The sequence below is a fragment of the Cebus imitator genome, unplaced genomic scaffold (assembly GCF_001604975.1).
Source record: "Cebus imitator isolate Cc_AM_T3 unplaced genomic scaffold, Cebus_imitator-1.0 Scaffold118, whole genome shotgun sequence".
NCBI classification, from domain to species: Eukaryota; Metazoa; Chordata; class Mammalia; order Primates; family Cebidae; genus Cebus; species Cebus imitator.
The window spans coordinates 4980752-5000727 of record NW_016107433.1 but is presented as its reverse complement, the minus strand read 5'-3'; the positions used below and the strand labels follow the sequence as shown (position 1 = coordinate 5000727).

At 45.7% G+C, this 19976-nt stretch overlaps 1 protein-coding gene and 1 long non-coding RNA gene across 2 annotated transcripts in view; one reads left to right on the top strand and one right to left on the bottom strand.

Annotated features, from left to right (window-relative positions):
* Positions 1-274: 274 nt before the first annotated feature.
* The window catches only part of ZFHX3 (zinc finger homeobox 3), a 279755-nt gene continuing 260053 nt past the window's right edge, over positions 275-19976 (bottom strand). Inside the window, exons 8-10 of the mRNA XM_017539350.2 lie at positions 17052-17154; positions 10049-15475; positions 275-6171 (exon numbers count right to left, since the gene is read on the bottom strand). Coding sequence (XP_017394839.1) covers positions 4511-6171; positions 10049-15475; positions 17052-17154 — 7191 coding nt within the window. The 3' untranslated portion in view covers positions 275-4510. The remainder of the gene's footprint in view (positions 6172-10048; positions 15476-17051; positions 17155-19976) is intronic.
* Positions 4606-17780, top strand: LOC108311786. The gene is made up of 4 exons (XR_001828365.2): positions 4606-4697; positions 5010-5212; positions 9158-9239; positions 17022-17780. It is a non-coding gene; the product is annotated as an uncharacterized LOC108311786 (long non-coding RNA).

The window sequence follows — 19976 nt, the reverse complement described above, 5'->3', positions numbered from 1 at the left end:
GGCCAAGTATTGTCTAAGATGTCAGGCTTACCCCTCCCAATAAAGTAGACAGCATCATGGCCCAGACTTCTGACATTCATGAGCCCTAGGAGATAGGATATACAAGTGTCTTTAGAAACACTTTAAGAGCTTGTGTACATCCTTGTGTACATTGGGATAAGTACTCCCTGCACATACAACCTCAAGGTATTCATATTTATACTTTGCCAGCCATCAGTCTCTCTCTCATGCACACACACATGCTTATGCACAAATGTGGTAACGGAGACAGAACTTTTGCTCATATTTTTTTAATGTATCACAATGAGCAGGAAACATACTTGATGAAATATTTTCAAAGGAGTATATTCAATTACCATCTACAATCAACTTAACTATGACAACAAAGTTTTTGTGACAAATTTTTTTTTCAGTTTGAAAGTTCCATGTGGTTCTGTTTGTTAGTCTCCATGTATTTTGGTACAGTTCGAGATCAGCATTGTTACAGTAACAAAAAAGCTAACAAGACTACATTATAGAAAAACACCAAGAACATCATTTTTGGTTTCACTTGCTCTATTTTTTTTGTTTTTTGTTTTTTTTCTTTTTGTACATTGCAAAGGCTGTTCATATACCTCTTCACCTCAGGGTCACGTTCATTTATGCTTTCTTTCCTACCCAAAGTTGCCCCCCTCCCCCCTGAAGAAAGTAAACAAACAAACAAAAAAAACTAGTCAAAGCTTTGTTTCACAGTGGGCAGTATCTCGGCGCCAACAAATATCCAACTCAATTTATGCTTCTATTTAAAATGTTTTAATTTATTATTTAAAAAAAATATATGTCCATGAACATCAAGTGCACTGGCTTGGGTCACTGCCTCTCTCTCCTGCAACTTCCTGCCATGCCTGATAAACTCAGGTTTAAACACATGCCGTCTGTTTTACTTTATTTTCAGTTGTGTAAAACTTTGGCCACATTCATCTCTTTACCTTTTAATTAAAAAAAATTCCTAGATGTATTAAACTTTTCCTTGTGTAGAGGTGTGGTTTTTGGAAGGATGGAGAAAAGATGGGTGATGTAACTCTCATTCTGTGGGTCAGTATGGGGCTATGACAGACTGGTGTCTAGCACCAACCCACACTATAGGGAGAAAACCAAAAAATAAGTGTCAATGGAGGTGAATAACTAATTAGAAAGCTAGTGGAAATATATCCTACCCAGCTACCTACGATGCAGCAGACAGGAATAAATTCCCCGAGTGAGATCAATCTAAACAGTTGAGCATTGTAGTGAACTCTTGCTTTGTGAATAGTACTGGTCATAGCCACGGTGGCTGTCAGCCCACAAACATCTAACTCATGTTTGACCTCTAATGTTCACCATCACTGACTGCTTTGCTACTTCTGGGTTAGTGCTGAGAATTTTTCTTGCTTTTTTGAATGAACATGTACGTGGGCGGTAGAGTTGTAGAGAAAAGCATTAAGGGTGCAACCCACTCCAGGCTGAAACAATCACATAGCCCCTCTGAGAACACTGGGTGGGTGGAAGCGTGCTCAGCCAATCTATTCAACCATCTTATTGTCGCCAAACACACCCACAGCTCAAGGCATGATGTAACAAAACACTTGACAGTCACTCTGCCTCACAGAGGGAGGATGGCATGGTAGCTCCCCCCCACAAAAAAAACCCAAACCATCAGGGAGGGGCATAAAAATTATAAAGAAAAGAACTTAAAAGTTGAGGGGGGAGGGAAAGGGATAGAAATTGCACTATTACCAAGCAATATCAATCATTTTTAAAAACAACGTTTCAGAAAAGACCTAGCAGAATTTGTCAGGTAAAGCTAGTGTTAAATTGTTAACTGATATCACATAGAGAACCAAAAACAAATTTTTTTTTTCTATATGGTACAGACACAGAGTAACATACAACAGTTAAATGGCAGAAAATATATATATATTTCATAGAGTTACAAACAAGATAAAATAATGGAAAACAAAAAACTGTACAACTTTAAAATTTAAAAATGTTCATCTCAAACACAGGGAGAAATATAAGATTTCTTGTTAAAAGGAAACAGCTTGTTAAAACAGTAAATGTTTTGCGTACTTGCTTTTGACACCTTATGCTACAACTGGATACTGGTATGAATAGTTAGATGGTATTTAGTATTTCTACTTAAAAAAAAAAACAATTAAAAAAGGAATTTGCACTGTGCATCAGCCTAGTTAGAAATATGTACAACATTTCAGGATCTACTATTTCATTAAACTAAAAACAAATTCATAAAAATAAAATAGTCCCGGCTAAAAAAGAAAAAAAGAAAAAAATCCATTTTCAGATCTTGGAATGCTCCAGTCTTTTGCAAAGTCGATGAGTGGCTTCAGCACTGGGGAAAGAAGCCCGAAAGATGACCAATGGAACCTGCATTCACAGTCTTCAAAGTTCCCTTTTGAAACATAAGGAAGAAAATGAAGGGGAGAAGGATTTTACACTTTAGGGGCAAGGGGAGATGGTTTCTCTTGATGTTTGGCTATGAAAGTGAAACAGCAAAGTATCTATTTGTCTCCAAAATCTATGTTGTTTTAGCAGCACAAAGTTTTCAAAGTTCAGACCGTTTATTTTTTTTACATGAGAAAGGTTGTGTGTTGCGTTGTGTGTTACAGGAACATGGATATTAACATAAACAAGTGCCTCACATACGATTCCTTTTTTGCTTTCTGTACGTTGCTATCTGCTGCTTTGTTGGCTGCGCTCTGGATCACTCGCCGCTCAGACTGCCTAACACAAGGACAAAACTTTGAAGTAAAAAATGTGTCTTTTGGTATATGGAATTGTCATTAACAGTTGCCCCTCTGCGTGCAGAAGAAGCACATAACAACCTGGGAATCTTTTGTTTTTCTCTTTCTTTTATTAAACTAAGTCTTGTTTGTTTAAATCAGAAACAAATTCTCAAGTAACAAGAACCCTTTCCCTTTTTTCTGCACCAGCAGTGAAAGGGTGTGTCTTTGGATTTTATTTAAAGCATGAAATTTCTTTTTCTGAGAGAGGAAAGAAAAAACAAACACAAAACCAAAAACCAAATCCCTAACCAAAAACTTTTTTAGAAAAGAAAAGTACACAGCCAATTACACAAATGGAAACAAATGCTTTAGTATAGGAAAAGAATATTTGAAGCATCTACCAAACAAGGAGGAAAAGAAGGGGTACAAAGAAAAGCCAAAAGAAGGGTAAATAAAAAATAAATGCACAAGGCTAACAGACACAGGTAACTATGATTATATGCCTTTAAAAAGTTTCAACTCCCCAACCAAAAATAATCTGTGAGGATCCTAATGACCCCTAGAATCCCTTGAAATTCTTTCTTTAGTTTTATAAAATAATTCTGCAGCTCCCTCTAAGAAATGAAGGCAGCTACCTTAAGTGGGAGATTATAGGATATGGGAGGTGGGACAAGGAAAGAGAAAGTGGAATTAAGGGACAAAGGGGAGAAAAGCTTAGGCGAATCAACGGATTGCAATCTATTTGCTAGGAATGAACAAGACAACATCAAATGAGGAGCTGTCAGCTGGACCATACAAAAAGCTAAATGTACACAAAAGGTTTTTTTTTTTTCCTTTTAAATCTACCATACTGCTTCAGTTCATTTCCAATGCAACAATCTACTCAACACCAAAAATGGTCATAGCTATCATAAATACAGAAAGTCAGTTTTTAAAACTTATTTTTTTAAGCTACAAGTCCTCAACACTCTTTGTGTATGTGGGTTTTTTTTTTTTCTGAAAGTGGGAGTGCTTAACTTTTCCCCTTGAAATTGGCTTCAGCAGAAAAGCTATCGTTAAAAATCCCCAGAAAGCTAAAGCAGTTCACATTGTTTTTCTCGAATACTTTCTGCCCGTTTTTAAATTAGCAAAACAAAAAATCTTTTCTAAAAAAAAAAAAAAAAAAAAAAAACTGAAAAATATATAAAACAATGATTCTGAAAACAGAACAAAGTGTGAGCGATTGACCTGAGAATAAAAAGACATTACATTTCTTTTTTTCTTTTAGCAAGCCATTGGTATCTGAATGCTAAGATAGCAAGAAATTTAAAACTGTAACAAGGTGGACTGCTTTCCCATACAGTGCATGCCGGGCTCCTCTGTGCTATCAGCGTGGGGCGTTTATTGAAAAGGGGCAAATATACAAGGGGTTTAAGCTCCAAAGACATTAGGGAGGCCCTGCGGACTTGTTTCCCAGACCAATAGTACCTTCAAAAGGACACAATGCAACAGGGTTAGGGCATTTTTTTTTTTTAAATATTAAAAGAAAAAAAGACAATGTAAAATCACCGGCATAGATAGGTATATGGGAAAACAACCCACGCTTTTTCTTTTTTTTCTTTTTTTTTTTGTTTTTTGTTTTTTTTTTTTTGTTTTTTTTTTTGTTTTTTTGTTTGGTGTTTTGGAATTGCAGTTAGTCTATTTTGAAATTGGTTTGTTATTAATTTTTGTATTTAAATTCATTTGTTTGTATTGTTCATCTTCAAAGCTTACAATCTGAAGGTGTCCGTTCCTACACTGGTCAGACCACTGTCCTTGGGGCAGCTGGGGTCTTTGGGACCCTCCACCGGGCTCGCCGGTCCGTCGGACTTTTGGCTGAGATCCGTGTCAGACTCCTCCGAATAGTCGTCTGTTGGCATCGAGGGCTGAACCCCTGAGGTGCTGCATGAACTTGAGGTAACCGTTGAAGATGAGGAGAGAGGAGGAAAAGAAGGGGGCTTCGCTGCCGAAGCCCGGGAGACCACTTGCGGCCAAGACTTCCTGGAGGCGTGGGGGGAAGCGGAGGAGGGGGCGGCGGCCGACGGGGGAGGGGGGCTGTCGTTTGAGTGAGCGGCAGACTGCGAGGTAGATGCGGTGCTAGGATCGGGGAAGCAGGCAGAGTGAGGTAATAAACTAGGGTGCTCTTTGGCGTTTCTTGCTGCTCTCGTGATTGTTCTGTGTTTGTGCAAGGCCGACTCGAGATGTTGACTCAGAGCTTCCTCCCCACAGAGCGCGCTCTCGCACGCCAGGCAGTGGTACGAGCCGCCGCCGCCGCCACCACCGCCGCCACTGCCGCCGCCGCCGGTGGGGACGTGAAGCACCATCTCTTGCAGGTTCACCACAGACTGGCCGAAGAAGCAGAGGGACTTCAGGTGGCTCCTCGCCGCCTCCTCGTCGCCGAAGCCCGCCTGGCACTTGCGGCAGACCAACTTGTACTGCACCTTTGGAACAATGAAGGGGTCGTAGAGGGAGTCTGCACTTTTGCTTTCTGCTTCTGGCTCTTCAGGGGGTTTCGGCAGGAGGGGGGACACCTCACGGGGGGCGTTTTTCTGTTCTTCTGGTTTGGGGGATTCTTTGGCAGGGTCTTTGTCTGGGGAAGCAGCCCCCGGGGGGACTGGGGTTTGACTTGCTTTGGGCTGCTGCTGCTGCACTTTTTGCTGCTGCTGCTGCTGCTGCTGTAGTTGCCGCTGCTGCTGCTGCTGAATTGCCTCCTGCAGACTCTGCTGGTATTGCTGGTACTGCTGCAGTAGGGAGCCCGGGGACAGCCCCATCAGGGCCTGCGAGAGTGCAGGGCTGTAGGGGAACAGGCCTTCCATGCCATACATAGGCTGCAGGTACCCGCTCTGCAGGGCGCCAGGGATCTGGGGAGCATAATAAGGAGAAAAGCCCGGTACAAAGTAAGGAAGGAACTGGCTTGTGAGCAACGCTGTGGGGTCCGAAGTCAAGGCTGCCTGCAGGGCCTGCAGCTGTGCGGGGTCCACCGCATACTCCATGGTGGGCAGCGGAGCTGAGATCGTGGCTGCAGCTGCCGTGGGGGCCTCTCCTTTCTCCTTCTTGGGGACAGGCAGGGGTTCCCCTTTCCCTTTGTGTGTCTTTTCCTTCTCCTTTACTTTCTCACTGTCTTTGTCCTTCCGTTGCTGCTGCTGTTGCTGTGGGAGCTGTGGTGTGGGTGGCGGCTGGGCTGCTGGCGGCGGGGGAGGCTGCTGCACCTGTGGCTGCTGCTGGGGCTGGGGGGGTTGCTGAGGGGCCATCGCCATGGTGGCTTGTGCTGGGGTTGGGGAGCTCAGCGACGCTGAGGACGGTTTATTTGGTAATCCAGATGTGGGGAGGCCAGGGGAAGGAACAGTTGTGCTGGGCAGACCCATCAAGTTCGGCTTAGGAGACGTTAAAGCTGAAAGGAATGGAGACAGAAACAGAAATCACCAGTCAGTCTGCGCGTGGGTAGGGCTGAAGCTCAAGACATTTTACCAGTGTCACTGGCACACAGTCTGAGATGTCAAGGCTTGAAGACTCCTCTCAAAACCAATGTTTACAACAGAAGTATCCCATCAAGCTCAGGGCTGGACAGCCTGTATTCTAATGAGGACTCAGTCCTGGGTCAGCTCCCATACTCCTCCTTCCAGCCAATATACTTCCAGCACCTTCCTGCCCAATGTGCCACACCTGCTAGTTCACATTTTCTTAGCCAAGCACTCCCACCTACCATTCACTCTACCCAATTGCAATTAGTCTGGAGGCCCCAAAGCTAGCTGTTTCTAGCTGGGGCCCATTTGCACCAAAGGCCTTTACCAAAGCATCACAGAAAGAGTATGGCCATGAGGCCCAGAGAAGTTACCTGGAGGAGACAGGCAACAGGAGAAGGGAGAAAAGAACAAAGGCAAGAAAGCTAGTAAGGGCCCAAGGCCACATGAAGAAGCAAAACAGGCTTCACATGTGTTCCTCCTCTCTGACCTCTGTTGCAGCAGCTGACTGGATGCTTTGGGAGGGTAAAGAGAAGAGGTGAATGGGAAAGTATGGAGGAAGGGCCTGGGAAGAAATAAGAATCCATTCAGGGAAAACTGCTCCAGTGCCTTGGCCCAGCTGATCTACTTCAACAAGTCTATTGAACAGTGTAACCATCTAGGCATACGATTCTGGAGACTACTGGAGAAATGACCACCTTCTCTTCCTGCCTGTTTGAATGATAGGAAGGCCAATAGAACTGTAGATGGTTGAGAAGCCACCACAGGGAAAGGAGAAAAGCCATGTCACAAACGGAATAGCCCAAGGTACTGACACCAATTTCTAACACATCACAACCTACTCGAAGCACCACTGTCTATGGATAGCAAAGGTCTCTGACCGTGTCACCAGGCCCTCATGGACTAGGCCCCATCCTTTATCATACTCACCCCTAATCTACCACCACTCCCTGCAACACCTTCACTGACCCTAGAGCCTAATACCCTCCCCTGACCCATAGCTATCTCCTGGTTTAAGTCTTCAGTTCCAAGGTAATGGAAGAGGGTGTTGCCACGGATGGTACTCCAAGCTTCAGGTATGTTGAGACTAGCAAGACAGCAGGGAAAGACACCATGAGGGGTGGGGTGCAGAGTGTGCTGGATGATGGAAGCTGAGAAAAGAAAAGAGGATCCCACAGGCAACACCTCTGTATTCACCACATCCAAGAAACTAGATGGTATATACATCTCTTCAGAGGACACCAAAATGCAAAATCAAAACAGTCCTAAAGCCCTTCAGTATTTCATCTGGACCACTCTGCCAGAAAGCTGGAGAAGGAGTTCCATAACATAACCCTGAGAAAAAAACACTCTGAAGCCCAGATCTGGGGGAAGACTGCTGATTTCTGGCTATCGAGGCACCGTGTTCACTATCAAAACTCTCATATTTCAGATGAAAAGAACAAGACTGCTTCAAGTTGCCAATCCGATAAATCTCCATTAATATGGGATAGCCAAGGAGGAAGATTCCTTCAGCATCACATCATCCAGTGTCCTCAGTGCACATAAGACACCAGAGAAGATATGTGTGACTCTACTCCAAAAAGCTTAGTAAAAACTTGATTAAATTGGCACAAACGAGACAGAGTAGATTATGAGTTCTAAACTTGGGACATGGCTCTGTCTCCACTAGGCAATGGGCCTTCTAAGTTTTAGGTTTGGGGCCAGAACGAAAAGATCAGTGGGGCAAGGAAGGAATATCTAGAGATTTCCCCATCTCCATGGCTTCAGGCTTTTAGGAGAAAGATTCAGGTCAGAAAGCCTTAAACTGTGTACCTTCAACTGATGGTCTATATAAGAGGTTCAAATTTTAAGAGATTTCACGAATCTCTACTATTTACCAAGCCCTGCCCTAGCCATGCTACAGTAGCTCAACACACTCACAACTCTGTGACCTCCTTGTTCCCCCAAGACTTACTCATACAACTCTGGAATCACACGGGCCCTGTGGAATTATGGTAACACACATCAGATGTGTGACCCTGGGCCCGTCAGTTGAACTCCTGGAACCTCAGCTTTCCACAACAGATGGTTACAAGAATTAAATGGAATACCATATTCATAGAAAAAGCTTACCATTGGGCCTGACCTATAATAGATGCTTAATAAATACAAGTTCATTCCTTCCCTCCCATTCCAGATCCAGTGCTCTTGAGAACAATGTTACAGTCAGATGATGAACTGGGGCAGTCTGGCTGCCCTGAATAAGAGCATATCTTTCTAGCTTGAGTCCACGCTAAGTGGTCAGAACCTGAGTAACACTAAACATATACCTGTTGACTGACTGGCTCATATTGGGTGTTGTGGAAGGACATAGCACTGGGAGCCCGGAGGCCTGGGTGGGAGCTCTAGCTCCTACCCTAGCTCGTTGAATGGTCTTGACCTCTCTGGGCCTCAGTTTTCTCATCTGTAAAACAAGGGGAATAAATCAGACATTCTGATTCTACTTTTTTCACATTACTGTGATGTGTCAAACCTTCCCAAGCCCCTCTGCCAAGGTCCTGGGCTACAGGGATAACTAAGTGCTTCGCTAGTTTCTGTAGTTTTTTTCCTGGCTATGTGTAGCTGGTTTTCTGTGACATGACTTGTCAACACATATAAGCAACAACAACTTATTCTTAATTGAGTAAGAAACAGGGACCAGGAATGCAGTAGGCTCATGTTTGGTAAGATACCACACAAAATGTAAAATGTGGAGCTAATTCAACCAGAAACTAGGACTGCTGTGGGAAGCAGGAGAGCTGCTTTAACCCCAGGTAACAGGAACACATTTTGAAGGCAAGGTGGCTTTTGGAGCGGTTCTCCTTTGGTGAACGGGAAGTAATCAATTCAGGCCATTGTCAGGGGAATTGGCTGACTTGTGTCTAATCCTTGCAGGACCCTGGAGGTGAAGGTCCAATTTAGCAAAGATGGCTGGATCCAGAGAAGATGTGAGGACAGAGAAGGAGAAACAAGAGAGGTATGTAGGAAAAGCTGCAAAACTCCTTATTAAGTGAGACTGTAAGAGCACCAAGTATGTATGATTCTGAATGATCAGGAGCAAGGAAAGGGAAATGGGCAAAAGGAAAAAAAAAAAAAAAGAGGTGACTGAGGACCTCTGAAATATGCAGCAGTACTTTAATAGAACCATGTTCCCCAATACAAGATCCCTGGTCAATGCATTCAAGTAAAAAGGTCGTCTTGTTAGAAACTAACAGCCACTATTGTTCTGGCTGGTTAAGAGAAAACTCCAACAGTAAGGATCCACCACATGAAAGCTTCTTTCTGATAGCAGTTCTTCAGCCACAGTAGCGCTCTCGAGAAGGCAGGGACCCTAGGTGAGGGCGAAGAGTTGATTTAAATGCTCTTAGACCAGTTTTCTTAGGGCATAATCCAGAATTAGCTATGACTAATTCAGGTGTCTTATATTTACAACAAATATCCAGACAGGATCAGCATTTCCACAAGGACTGCATGAAAGGGTGTATGATAGAAACTTATTTCTTGAAATATTCCAGAAATTAGTATACCAGGACCCTCAAGCTTTTCCCTATTGTAGGGTGTAAGAGAGGTTTCAAAGGAGACTGCTCCAACCAGAAGGTCCCACCCCTGACACACCAGCAGTGTGTGTCAAGACTTAAGCAAACTCAAGTCTTGTTGCTTTTAGAGAACTAGAAAGAGAAGCTTCCCACCTGCCCAGCACTCAGAGGGTCTGGGTGGTAGCCACATAACGGAATGCTGAATGGGCAGCTATTCACCTCTGAAACAATCCCCTGGAGCAGAACCCACCTGTGTTGGATGGAGTAAAGCCTGGCAAGGAGGGGCTGTTGAGGCCGGGGAGCAACACGGGAGGAATGCCCTGGAGCGCTGGATATGCAGTAGGAAGGTTAAGGGCCTGAAGAGGGGTGTTGTCAAACATCCCTTGCTGCTGAGCTGCCAGTCCAAGGACCTCATTGGCCTTTTTAATCCGGTCCAACTCTTGTTGAGCCATCAACTGACGTACGGTGGCTGGGTCAAAGTATTCTTTCTCCTTGTCCAACTGGCTTCCAATGGTGTCTTTAACTTTGGAGATATGCTGTTGGGAAAAGATATGGTCACGTACAGACAGCCGAGCGCTGTACTTGATGCCACACAAAGTGCACTCTGTTTTGGGTCCCTCGTAACTCGTTTGGTTTATACCAAAATGCTTGGCCATGCTTAACTTGGACTTCTTTTCTTTTGCCCGGGCATTCTGGAACCAGACCTGAACAACTCTCTTTGGCAGTCCAATGTCATTGCCCAGGACCTCACACTCTAGCATAGTGGGTGTCCTGTAGTCATTAAAGCATGACTTGAGGACCTTCAGCTGCAGATTGGTCATTTGAGTGCGAAAACGTTTCTGCCCAGGCCGATCCCCGCTGTCACCAGATTTGCCTGCAGATCCACTAGCGCCAGGACTTGGGGAGCAGGGGTCTGCAAGGCTTGAGGTTTCACTGTAGTCCACTGTACCTTCATTGTCATATTCCTTGCTATAAAAGCTCGGGGCAGGGCTGACCAGACCAGATGACAACCGATCTTCATACTCAGACATTGCCATCATGGCCGCTTTGGTCAACCCTTCATTGGGTGCAGAAGAGGATTTGGTTTCAGTTACTATTCCCGTTGCACTGTCGTTATCTGCATTGCCCTCGTCTCCAGTTGTGGTATCTGTGATTGCTGTGTTGACGGAGGAACAGTCATCGTTGTCCAGCTTAGTTTGGTCAAAGTTTAGATTAACTGAGGACATGGAAGGGCTTTCAAAGTCTTCAATCCCTTCCACCTTAATGGAGGAAGGGCTAAGAAGAGTTCTCGGTGACAACTCCATGGTTTTACTCACGGGTGAGAGGGGGACACCCTGACCATCAGTACTGCTTGGGGGTAGGTGGGAAAAGCTAGTTCCGTCAAAAATATCTCCTTTCATCTGGAGTCCCCCATCACAGTCTAAGAGCATCGCAGACAGTGTTAGGTTGTAGCCAGCTCTCTTGGCTTCATGCCAGTGACGGGACCGGATGTGAGCCTCAAGAGCAGTCTTGGCTTTGAAGAGCGCTCTGCAAAAAGGGCATCTCCTGTGGGCCTGAGCTGGGCCCACAGCCCGGAACTGTCCTTTCCTTTCCCGAGCTCTGGTGTTCTGAAACCAGACTTGCACCACACGTTTCTTCAAGCCCACCTCGTGCGCAATATGATCCAACATCTTTCGAGTCGGATTGGAGTCCAGTAGATACTTCTGGTAGAGAATTTCTAGTTGTTCTGGTGTGATGGTTGTTCTCAAACGCTTGTCTCTCTGAGGCTCTTCTCCTCCTGTCCCACTGTCATTTTCGCCAGGGCTTGCACTGGCCTTTTCCTCCAGCTTCCTCTTGAGAGTGTTCATCGTGGAGGTTGGAGTTGAAGGAGAAGTGGCAGAGCTTGCCGGAATCTGAGGTATGGCCCCAGAGAGCAGCTGGCTGGCCAGGAGTGGGTTACTGGGATCAAAAAGCATGAAAGGCATATCCAGTGACCTGTCCAAAAACTGGGGGTGGATGAACTGGTTCTGTGCACTCAGGAAGTGGAGCTGCTGATGCTCCTGCCAGTGCTCAAATGATGGAAATGCCAGCTTACACTGGTCACACTGGTAAGGGATTAGCTGAGGAGGTAGGTTTGCCAGCTGCTGAGGAGTTGATGTGTGGAGGGGCTTGAGGGGCAGGTGGGAGAGCTGGGAAGGGCTGGGACTCGACTGGGGTAAGGGGCACTGCGGAGGGGGTGCTTGCGGAGGAGGCTGTGGCAGCGAAGGCAGGGACGCCAGCTGGGCGAGCTTCTGCTGTGGGGTATTGGTCTTCTGCTGCTCGGGCTGCTCTTGCTGCTGCAGCTCTGGCTTTGGTTGTCCTTGCTTTTCTTGGGTTTGGTTTGGCTGGGTACTGGGAGCTTCCACCAGCTTTGGTTTCTCATCGCTTGCCTCTGTTTTTGAATTGAAGGTGGCCAGGTCCTCGGCCTCTACTGCAAGCTGCAAGAAAGCGGAGGAAGCTGCATTATTGGCTGATGGTGCTGGGGCGCTGTAAGCCTGTGAGGGCATCGGGGTGCTGCAGGAGGAGCTGGTAGGTGTCAGGATTTCCATGGCATCCATGGAATCCTCATTTTGGCTGTCATCCTGCCCCTCCTCATCCTCATCCTTGTAACACAGCTTCTTCTGGTGTTTGATGAGATCAAAGATGCGCTGAAACACCAGGCTACATTTTTTGCACTGGTAGTTCAAGTTGCTTGTTCGAATATATCTATCATTTGTGAGCTCACGCCGCTCTCCATCTTTGCCCTCTCCCTGATTCTCGTAATTCTTCCTGGCCTTCTGTCGGGCATTCTGAAACCACACCACTATGACTCGGGTTGGAAGGTTCAGTAAATTAGAGAGTTGCTCAAATTCATCATCCTTTGGGTAAGCATTGGCATCAAAGAAGTCCTGTAAGACCCTCAGCTGGTAGTCCGTAAACCTTGTTCTTGAAGACCTCTTGCTTCCCCAGTATTCCTGCTTCGGAGGTTCCGGCGAAGGGGGCCGGGAGTCAATCTTGAGCTCCTCCAGGCTGGTGATAGGAGGATTACTAAAGTTGTAAGGAGAGTCCTTGTTACGCTGCCTCTCTTTGAAGAGAGTGTTCCTGAACCAGTGCTTGATCACTTTCTGCGGCAACCCGGACTTGTCTGCCATCTCTTTGATTTGCTCTTCACTGGGGGAGTTGTTAATGTCAAAATATTGCCGCAAGACTCGGAGCTGATCATCCGTGATCCTGGTGCGAGGCCTCTTGTTCTGCTGCTGCAGCAGGGTTGGATTGAGCTGATGCTGGTACAGCTGGGCCAGGTCCGCAGGCAGAGGCTCCACAGGTCCCAGCTGTGGGGGCAGCTGAGCTGGCAAGGTCTGCAGCGGCATCGTCTGCATCATCAGTGGCGAGAAGATGGGCAGCTCCATGGGCATGGAGAGCTGGGTGAGTGGCACAGATGGCTGGGCCGGTGCAATCGTAGGTGAGGTAATGGGTGGGGCTGACACAGGGATGGCTGGCGTGGACGCTGGCTGAGGTGGCGCTGCCGGAAGTGGGGGTGGAGGGGGCGGAGGGGGAGGTGGTGGTGGCTCTGGGGTCTGGGGCCTCAGTGGGTACAGTTTATCGTAGTGGTCTCTGTACTGTTTGGCAAACCTCTCGAGCTGTTTGAAGGGAAAGTAATTCTGATGAACATGCTCTTGATGACTCTTTAAAATCAAGATGTTGGAAAACAACTTGCCACAGGACTCACACTCGAGCTTTTCCAGGTTCTCTCCCTGCTCAGTCTTCCCGTTCTTTTTCTGCACCTTCTGCTTGTTCTCATTATACTGAATGACCAACTCAAAGCCAAAGTTCTCCAGCAGGGCCTTGGTGGCATTCCCTCTGGCATCTGAAGCGATGCGTGGAGGGAGCATGGAAGGCTCAGAACTACCCCCTGGTGCCAACTCTTTCTTCTCTTTGGCCTTCAAGGCATCTGGCTGTGTTTCCTTCGGACCGGTGTTGCTCTCCGCCACCTCGGCACCATCCCTCTCTCTCTGGCTTTCTTTTTCCTTTTCTTTGATGACCAATTTGTTCTTCTTTTCTGGGTGCTGGCTTGGCTGAAGGAGCGTGGAGTGACTCTGGGCTAGAGAGAGTTGGTTCTGCTGCTGCTGTAAGATCTGCTGGTGGCTCTGCTGTGGGACCTGAACCTGAGCCTTCAGATCTTCCAGCAGGCCTGGGCCCGTCCCCGTCAGCGTCAGTGCCCCACTGGTCACTGGCAAGCTCACCTCGGGGTTGAGCTGGAACTCCGCACTGGGGATGTAGAAAGGGAAGAGGAGGTGCTGCTGCTGCTGTAGCTGAAGCAGGGTCTCAGTGGTCATGGGGAAGTGAGGAAGGAGGGTGGGGTTAAACAGCTGAGACTGGATCAGGGCAGCCTGCTGCTGCAGCTCCTGCTGCAAGTGAGCTTGAACTTGGGCCTGGGCCAGGGTTTGTGCTTGTTGTTGTTGCTGCTGTTGCTGCTGCTGCCTGGATGCAATCATGTCTGCCAGTTTCTTCCGATTGGCCTCCTTGGGCTCTGAAGGGGAAGCAACGTTGGCACCAATAGGATTCCCCAGGGGTGGCATCCCTACACTCTCAGTGGGCACTTGGCTCAGTAAGTTGGAACTTGGAGCGATGCCAGCACTGCTTGGATTGGAGGTGGTAAAGGTGTTACTGCCACTGGTGCTCACAGGACTTGGCGTGGAGGAGCTCAGGGAGATACTGCTGCTGTTCCCAGTCCCATTGCTACTGCCACCTGCAGCCTCCAGCTTGGCTGCCCGGGCCTTGGTTTGATGTAACACAGACCTCATGTGGATCTCCAGAGTGGAACTCTGGCTGTAGGCCACATTACAAGTGTTACACTTAAAAGGTTTGTTGTCTGGGCTGCTGGTGGGTTCTGGCTGACCGGTTGCTGATTCTTGAAGGGCTCTCTTTAACTTATGCAGGTGGGAGACAGAATTGTAGTGTACTAGCAGGATATTCTTTTGAGTGAAAGATTCCTTGCAGACGGTACACTTGTAAGGGCGAGAAGGGTCTAGGAATTTTTCCATAGTAAAATTGGGACCTTTTCTGAAAGGCAGAGCTCTCTTTGGCTCTGAGCCTGAGTCTTCTTGTACTGACCCAGAGTCACTGCCCGTTGGGCTCTGTTTATCTTCCAAGTCACTCTCTTCCTCCTTGTCTTCCTCAACAATTATGGTATGGTCCTCGGCCAGGGTGGGATCTCCCATTGCCAGCAGGTCCCCATTGGCCAGAAGGCCACCATAAAGCTGTTGGATGTCAGCCTCACTCAGCTCCAAGTGGCTTGTCTCGAGGTGCTTCTTCAGAGCCTGGAAAGTTCGGAAACTGCGCTGACAAAGACAGCACATGGTGGCAGCTCTGATCACATGGTACTGGGAATGGAGCTGCAACTTTTCAATGGTCTTGAAGGCCAGACTACACTGATTACAGCGGTACTTGTACACATGGCGATCTGACACTGGCAGCTGAGGCCTCTTGGCATGCACTTCATTGAAATGCGTCTGAAGGGCAGCAGAAGTTTTGAAAACCTGGTTGCAACCCTTCTTCCAGCAGAGGAAGCCTGAGTCTTCTCTCACAGAGCCTGGGTCGGCAGGGGAGGGTTTCAAATCTCCGCTTTGCTCTGTGCTTGTGGATTGCAAGATGTTCTTTCCCAGATCCTCTGAGGTTTCTGTGGAAAAAAAAACATCAAACCCACAGATAAAGAAGGCTTTGTTTCAAGGATGGCACCCAGAGCGGTCTACCTAACCAGGCCTCATGAACACAGAATCTGATGAAGAGGGAAGTGCCCAACCTGAATGACAGAATCTCCGTGGAGCGCCTCCTGCTTCCTTTTGTTCCCCCAGTAGAGCACATATTATAAACAGGGTGCACATGAACAGAGATGAATAAAAGGAAATACAAAAAGTTTCAATGAATAATAGACCCATGTCATATCACAGATCTAACAGTCTTTTAAATAGCATTTAATTGCTTGACTCAGAATCCTCAATTTCTCAAGAACTGGTTTGAAGGTTACTGATCTTAGACTGGATTTCCCTTTTATGTTCATCTTTTATGTAATAAGAATTTAGCACAGTAAATCTGAAGTGTAGAATATGTGAATTAATGCTGTCCTAAGTTATAGGGAATTTTTTGTAAGAACTGCTGAATGCTGTAATGTAAGAAATTCAGGGGCCAGGTGCAGTGGCTCACACCTGTAATACCAGCACTTTGGGAAGCCGAGGCGAGCAGTTATCGAGGTCAGGAGATCAAGATCATCCTGGCCAATATGGTGAAACCCTGTCTTTACTAAAAACACACAAAAAAATAGCTGGGCATGGTGGCACATGCCTGTAGTCCCAGCTACTCGGGAGGCTGAGGCAGGAGAGTTGCTTGAACTCAGGAGGCGGAGATTGCAGTGAGCCCAGATCGCACCACTGCGCTACAACCTGGGCAACAGTGTGAGACTGTTTCAAAAAAAAAGAAATTCGGGGATACATATTTTCAGGCATTTAATTTCTTGTGACTTCTGATTGCCATCTCTATTGTATAAACAATGAACAAGTGTTCAATCATTTAAAATATATAAATTTTTTTCCTACAATGAGATAATCATACCATCAGGTCATTTGCCCATTTTCTAAGATGGAAAACTCACAAGAAAGAGAGGAGGCAGAGCAGTAGTGTGCCCAAACTCTTCCCAACTTAGAGGTGAAAGATGGACAGCCTCACAGAGGTCTAACCATCCATCTAGCTAGGAAATACTATGTGGCACCAACTATGGCAGCATACATGTCTACAACAATGTTCTTTCCAATGGCACTTCTGTGCTTCATCCTAAGGCAAGCCCAGAAAACTCAGAACGAAAGACAACTAATCCAGTGTACCTAAAAATCAACCCACAAGTCCCTACTAATTAAGTCCTCAGAGATGATACAGTGTTTAATGGCTTAGGATGGTGGGGCCTATTGATTTGAGTCTTTTATTCACTCTGTAATTGTATAATCTAAGAGGATGTATGTGTGTCTCTGCCAAAATTCCACTGGTTGTCATACTGATTTTCTCTCACTTTAAACCATGTGAGTAATATACAAATAAATGCCAAGAACCAGAGTATAAGGTAGCTGATGACAGTGCCCCTCATCTCCTGATCAGTTACATTCACCTTAAGAGTATTGTAAAGAATTCCTGAAAACCCTTTTCCATGAACATTTTGCCATTCCATCTTGTTTCAGGTTCTTAGGGTCAAGAATAATGGTACTGACCAGGCTGCTTTCCTGCCTCTTCCAAACTGGAATTCCCATCTCGATCTGGAACAGCTGCTGGAAGGAACATGCTGCTGGGCATCACCATCTCAGGAGTGGTCACCTGAGGAGCAAGAGCAAGGACAGTCAAATGGAGAGGAAAGAGACACAAAATAGGAAATGTTTAAAAATTATTTAATAAGCAAAATTACCCTTCACCAGTATAAAGCTAGAGGTGTCACTTTTCATAGCTCACTGAAGATTCATGTTTATTAGACAAAGCTCACATCAGTCAAAAGTGTTTCTACGGTTACATTCTGGACATAATTAGCAGTGCACACTTGAAGAATAATCTTATTATTAATATTTTTCCTTTATGCGGAATTTTGACTTTGATCACTGACAATGTTTTGTCATGGGCTGTGAAACTTCTTGTGCAACCAATTAGGTAGATAAGTTGAAAGGCCCACCTTAAGCTGCTGAAAACATAATAAGGGCCCTAATTAAATCATACCTAGTAAAGTACACTGTAATCTTGAAGCAGGGAGCATTGTAGTACTGTTTTCAAAATGTATTCAGGCAAGAAGAGGAGGGAGTAAGAGTGAAGGAAAGGGTAAGAAGAAAAGAAGAGAACAAAGGGAAGGCTAAGGACACGCAGACATGCTGGCAGATTTTCCAGGAAACAACATTTGTAACCCTTTACAAGCTGATATCAAGCACAAGCAAGCCTTTTTTTTGTGACTCACTTAAGCCCACGATTTCTTCTGGACTCTCTGCCCAAGGTACACAACATCAGAGGGAACCTCTGGCCAATGTCCCAGCCATAGAGGGTGGCCTGCACAGCATTCTATAACAGGGTAGCCCCACCTTGACCATGGCCATTGTTTCTAAACGTAGTAATTCTGGAAATTGCCTGGATGCAAATAGCTGCAATTTTATGGCAGATCCTCAGATATTTCTCTAGGCCTCCCAGCCATACAGCCAGAAGCCTGTCCAGACAAGTTATCATTTGCCCTACGTTAATGTGATCAACAGTCTTCGATACCAATGGAAGGATCAAAGGTTCTTCATTCAAACAGAAGCAACATCCTTTTGCCTGATATGGGGTGGGAAGGGTAGGTGGCGATGATATTTCAAATGAATCAGAAACCACCTCCCATTTGATGACAGCTGGAGAAATGGACTGACGCAGAAGTTACAGGACCAGAAACTACAATCACCACTAACCTTTCTACATGGCTCCCAGCCCCACTTGGAGACATTTTTCCATCAAACACAACCATACTGCACAGCCATCTTCACTATCTGTTGCAAAGACTGGAATACTTAAGATTTCTCTTCAAAATTAATGTTTTAAATACATTACTATTAATTTTTAATGGTGTGAAAATCCTAGCCTTGCCCAAAATAGCTACTGACATGTCCATTAGAATATCAGCGATAGGCTTGATGACTAGAGGAAACCCAGACAGCCACCCTCATCAACACAAGATAACTCCCCATCACATTTAGGAGTATTAAAATTATTTTAGCAACCCAGATGCCAACGGGTGCAAAAAGTAAGCCATAGGCTCTATGGAGAACCACTCTGAGAAACACTATGTTTATGAAGAGCAGGTGTGTGGCAGGTGAATGTGTGTGACATCGCATTCTTGCCCCCACAGACATCTGCGCCACACACAAAGCTCATCGGCAGCTGGTTAAAGCTAGCTGTTGATGAATCGTTAAGAAGGGAGTGGAGATTGCCAAACTCATTCCATCTATTTTCTTTTTAATAGAAGGTATTTCTGACCAGTGTGGTTGGGGAGTCCAGCGGGAATCCAAGAAGTGAAAGGTCACCGATTAATTTATAGTCCTCAGCCGAGGGGGAGCACGAGGTGGGGGGTAAGAGGGGGAGAAAGGGAAAGGAAAAAAGACTCCCCCCAACCTCCTTTCTCGGTTGTAGCTGCAGGATCAGTCTTTTCCCGGGATCTTTAGGAATTATGAAAAATGAATCATGAGAAATAAAAAAAAAAAAGCCCTACAGAGTAAAAAAGAATAAAATTATCTAACACCTCAGCTGCACATCATTATAGAAAACTGTGGGCTTTTCATACGCATTACAGTAAGGCAGACATCCCCTCTAACAGACTCAGTACGACGGATCAGTAATTGTTTTCATACACTTTAATTAGAAAAACTCAGATGGCTATGAATAATAATGGAAAAGAGAGACTTTTGCACTTGAAAGGTTGAAGTCAATCAAGTGTGAATGACGGCAAAAAAGAAAAAAAAAAAAAAGACACCAATTCATCAGCCCTCTGTTGTCTCGCTGCGACTTTAATCATAATTCCTGATTGGGATTCAAGAAGGCAGTAAGCAGCGGTTCTTTGTCTGCCTTCACCTTCCATCAATTAACTCTCCCCGAAATATAATCATCAACCTCACATCCTCCTCTGCATCTTAATCTGGGCCTCCAAACCTGTAAGCCATGCCCCATATGTGTTTAAGTAACTACTTTTATCCACCTGCATCTTCTCATCTATAGTGTACCCCACCTCTCCCTGAAAAAAAAAAAAAAAAGGCGGCAGGTTGGTATATGAAATTTTCATGGGCAAGAAATTCCCAGGAGGCAAAGAGGAAGATCCCTAAAGAGAATCCTGAGGATCTAGAAATTCAAGTGGGGTCTATCTGCACATGTGTCTGAACAGAGGTTGAGAATGGAAGCTACTGGAGGGCCTGATGTCAGCAATCAGACACTAATTCCCGTGCCTTTGCCCATTCTTCCATCTCCTACCAGCTTCCAAAGCTTTTCACTGAAAGCTTTCATGCTTTATCTTAAAAGAGCCATAAACAATCCTGCCAACAGAGCGCACTGAGGAGTCCTTCTGCTCACTGAGGTGATATATCCAAAAGCAGATTTCCTTCAACACTTGCCTTGGCACCCCCTTTGTTTTCCAATCACAC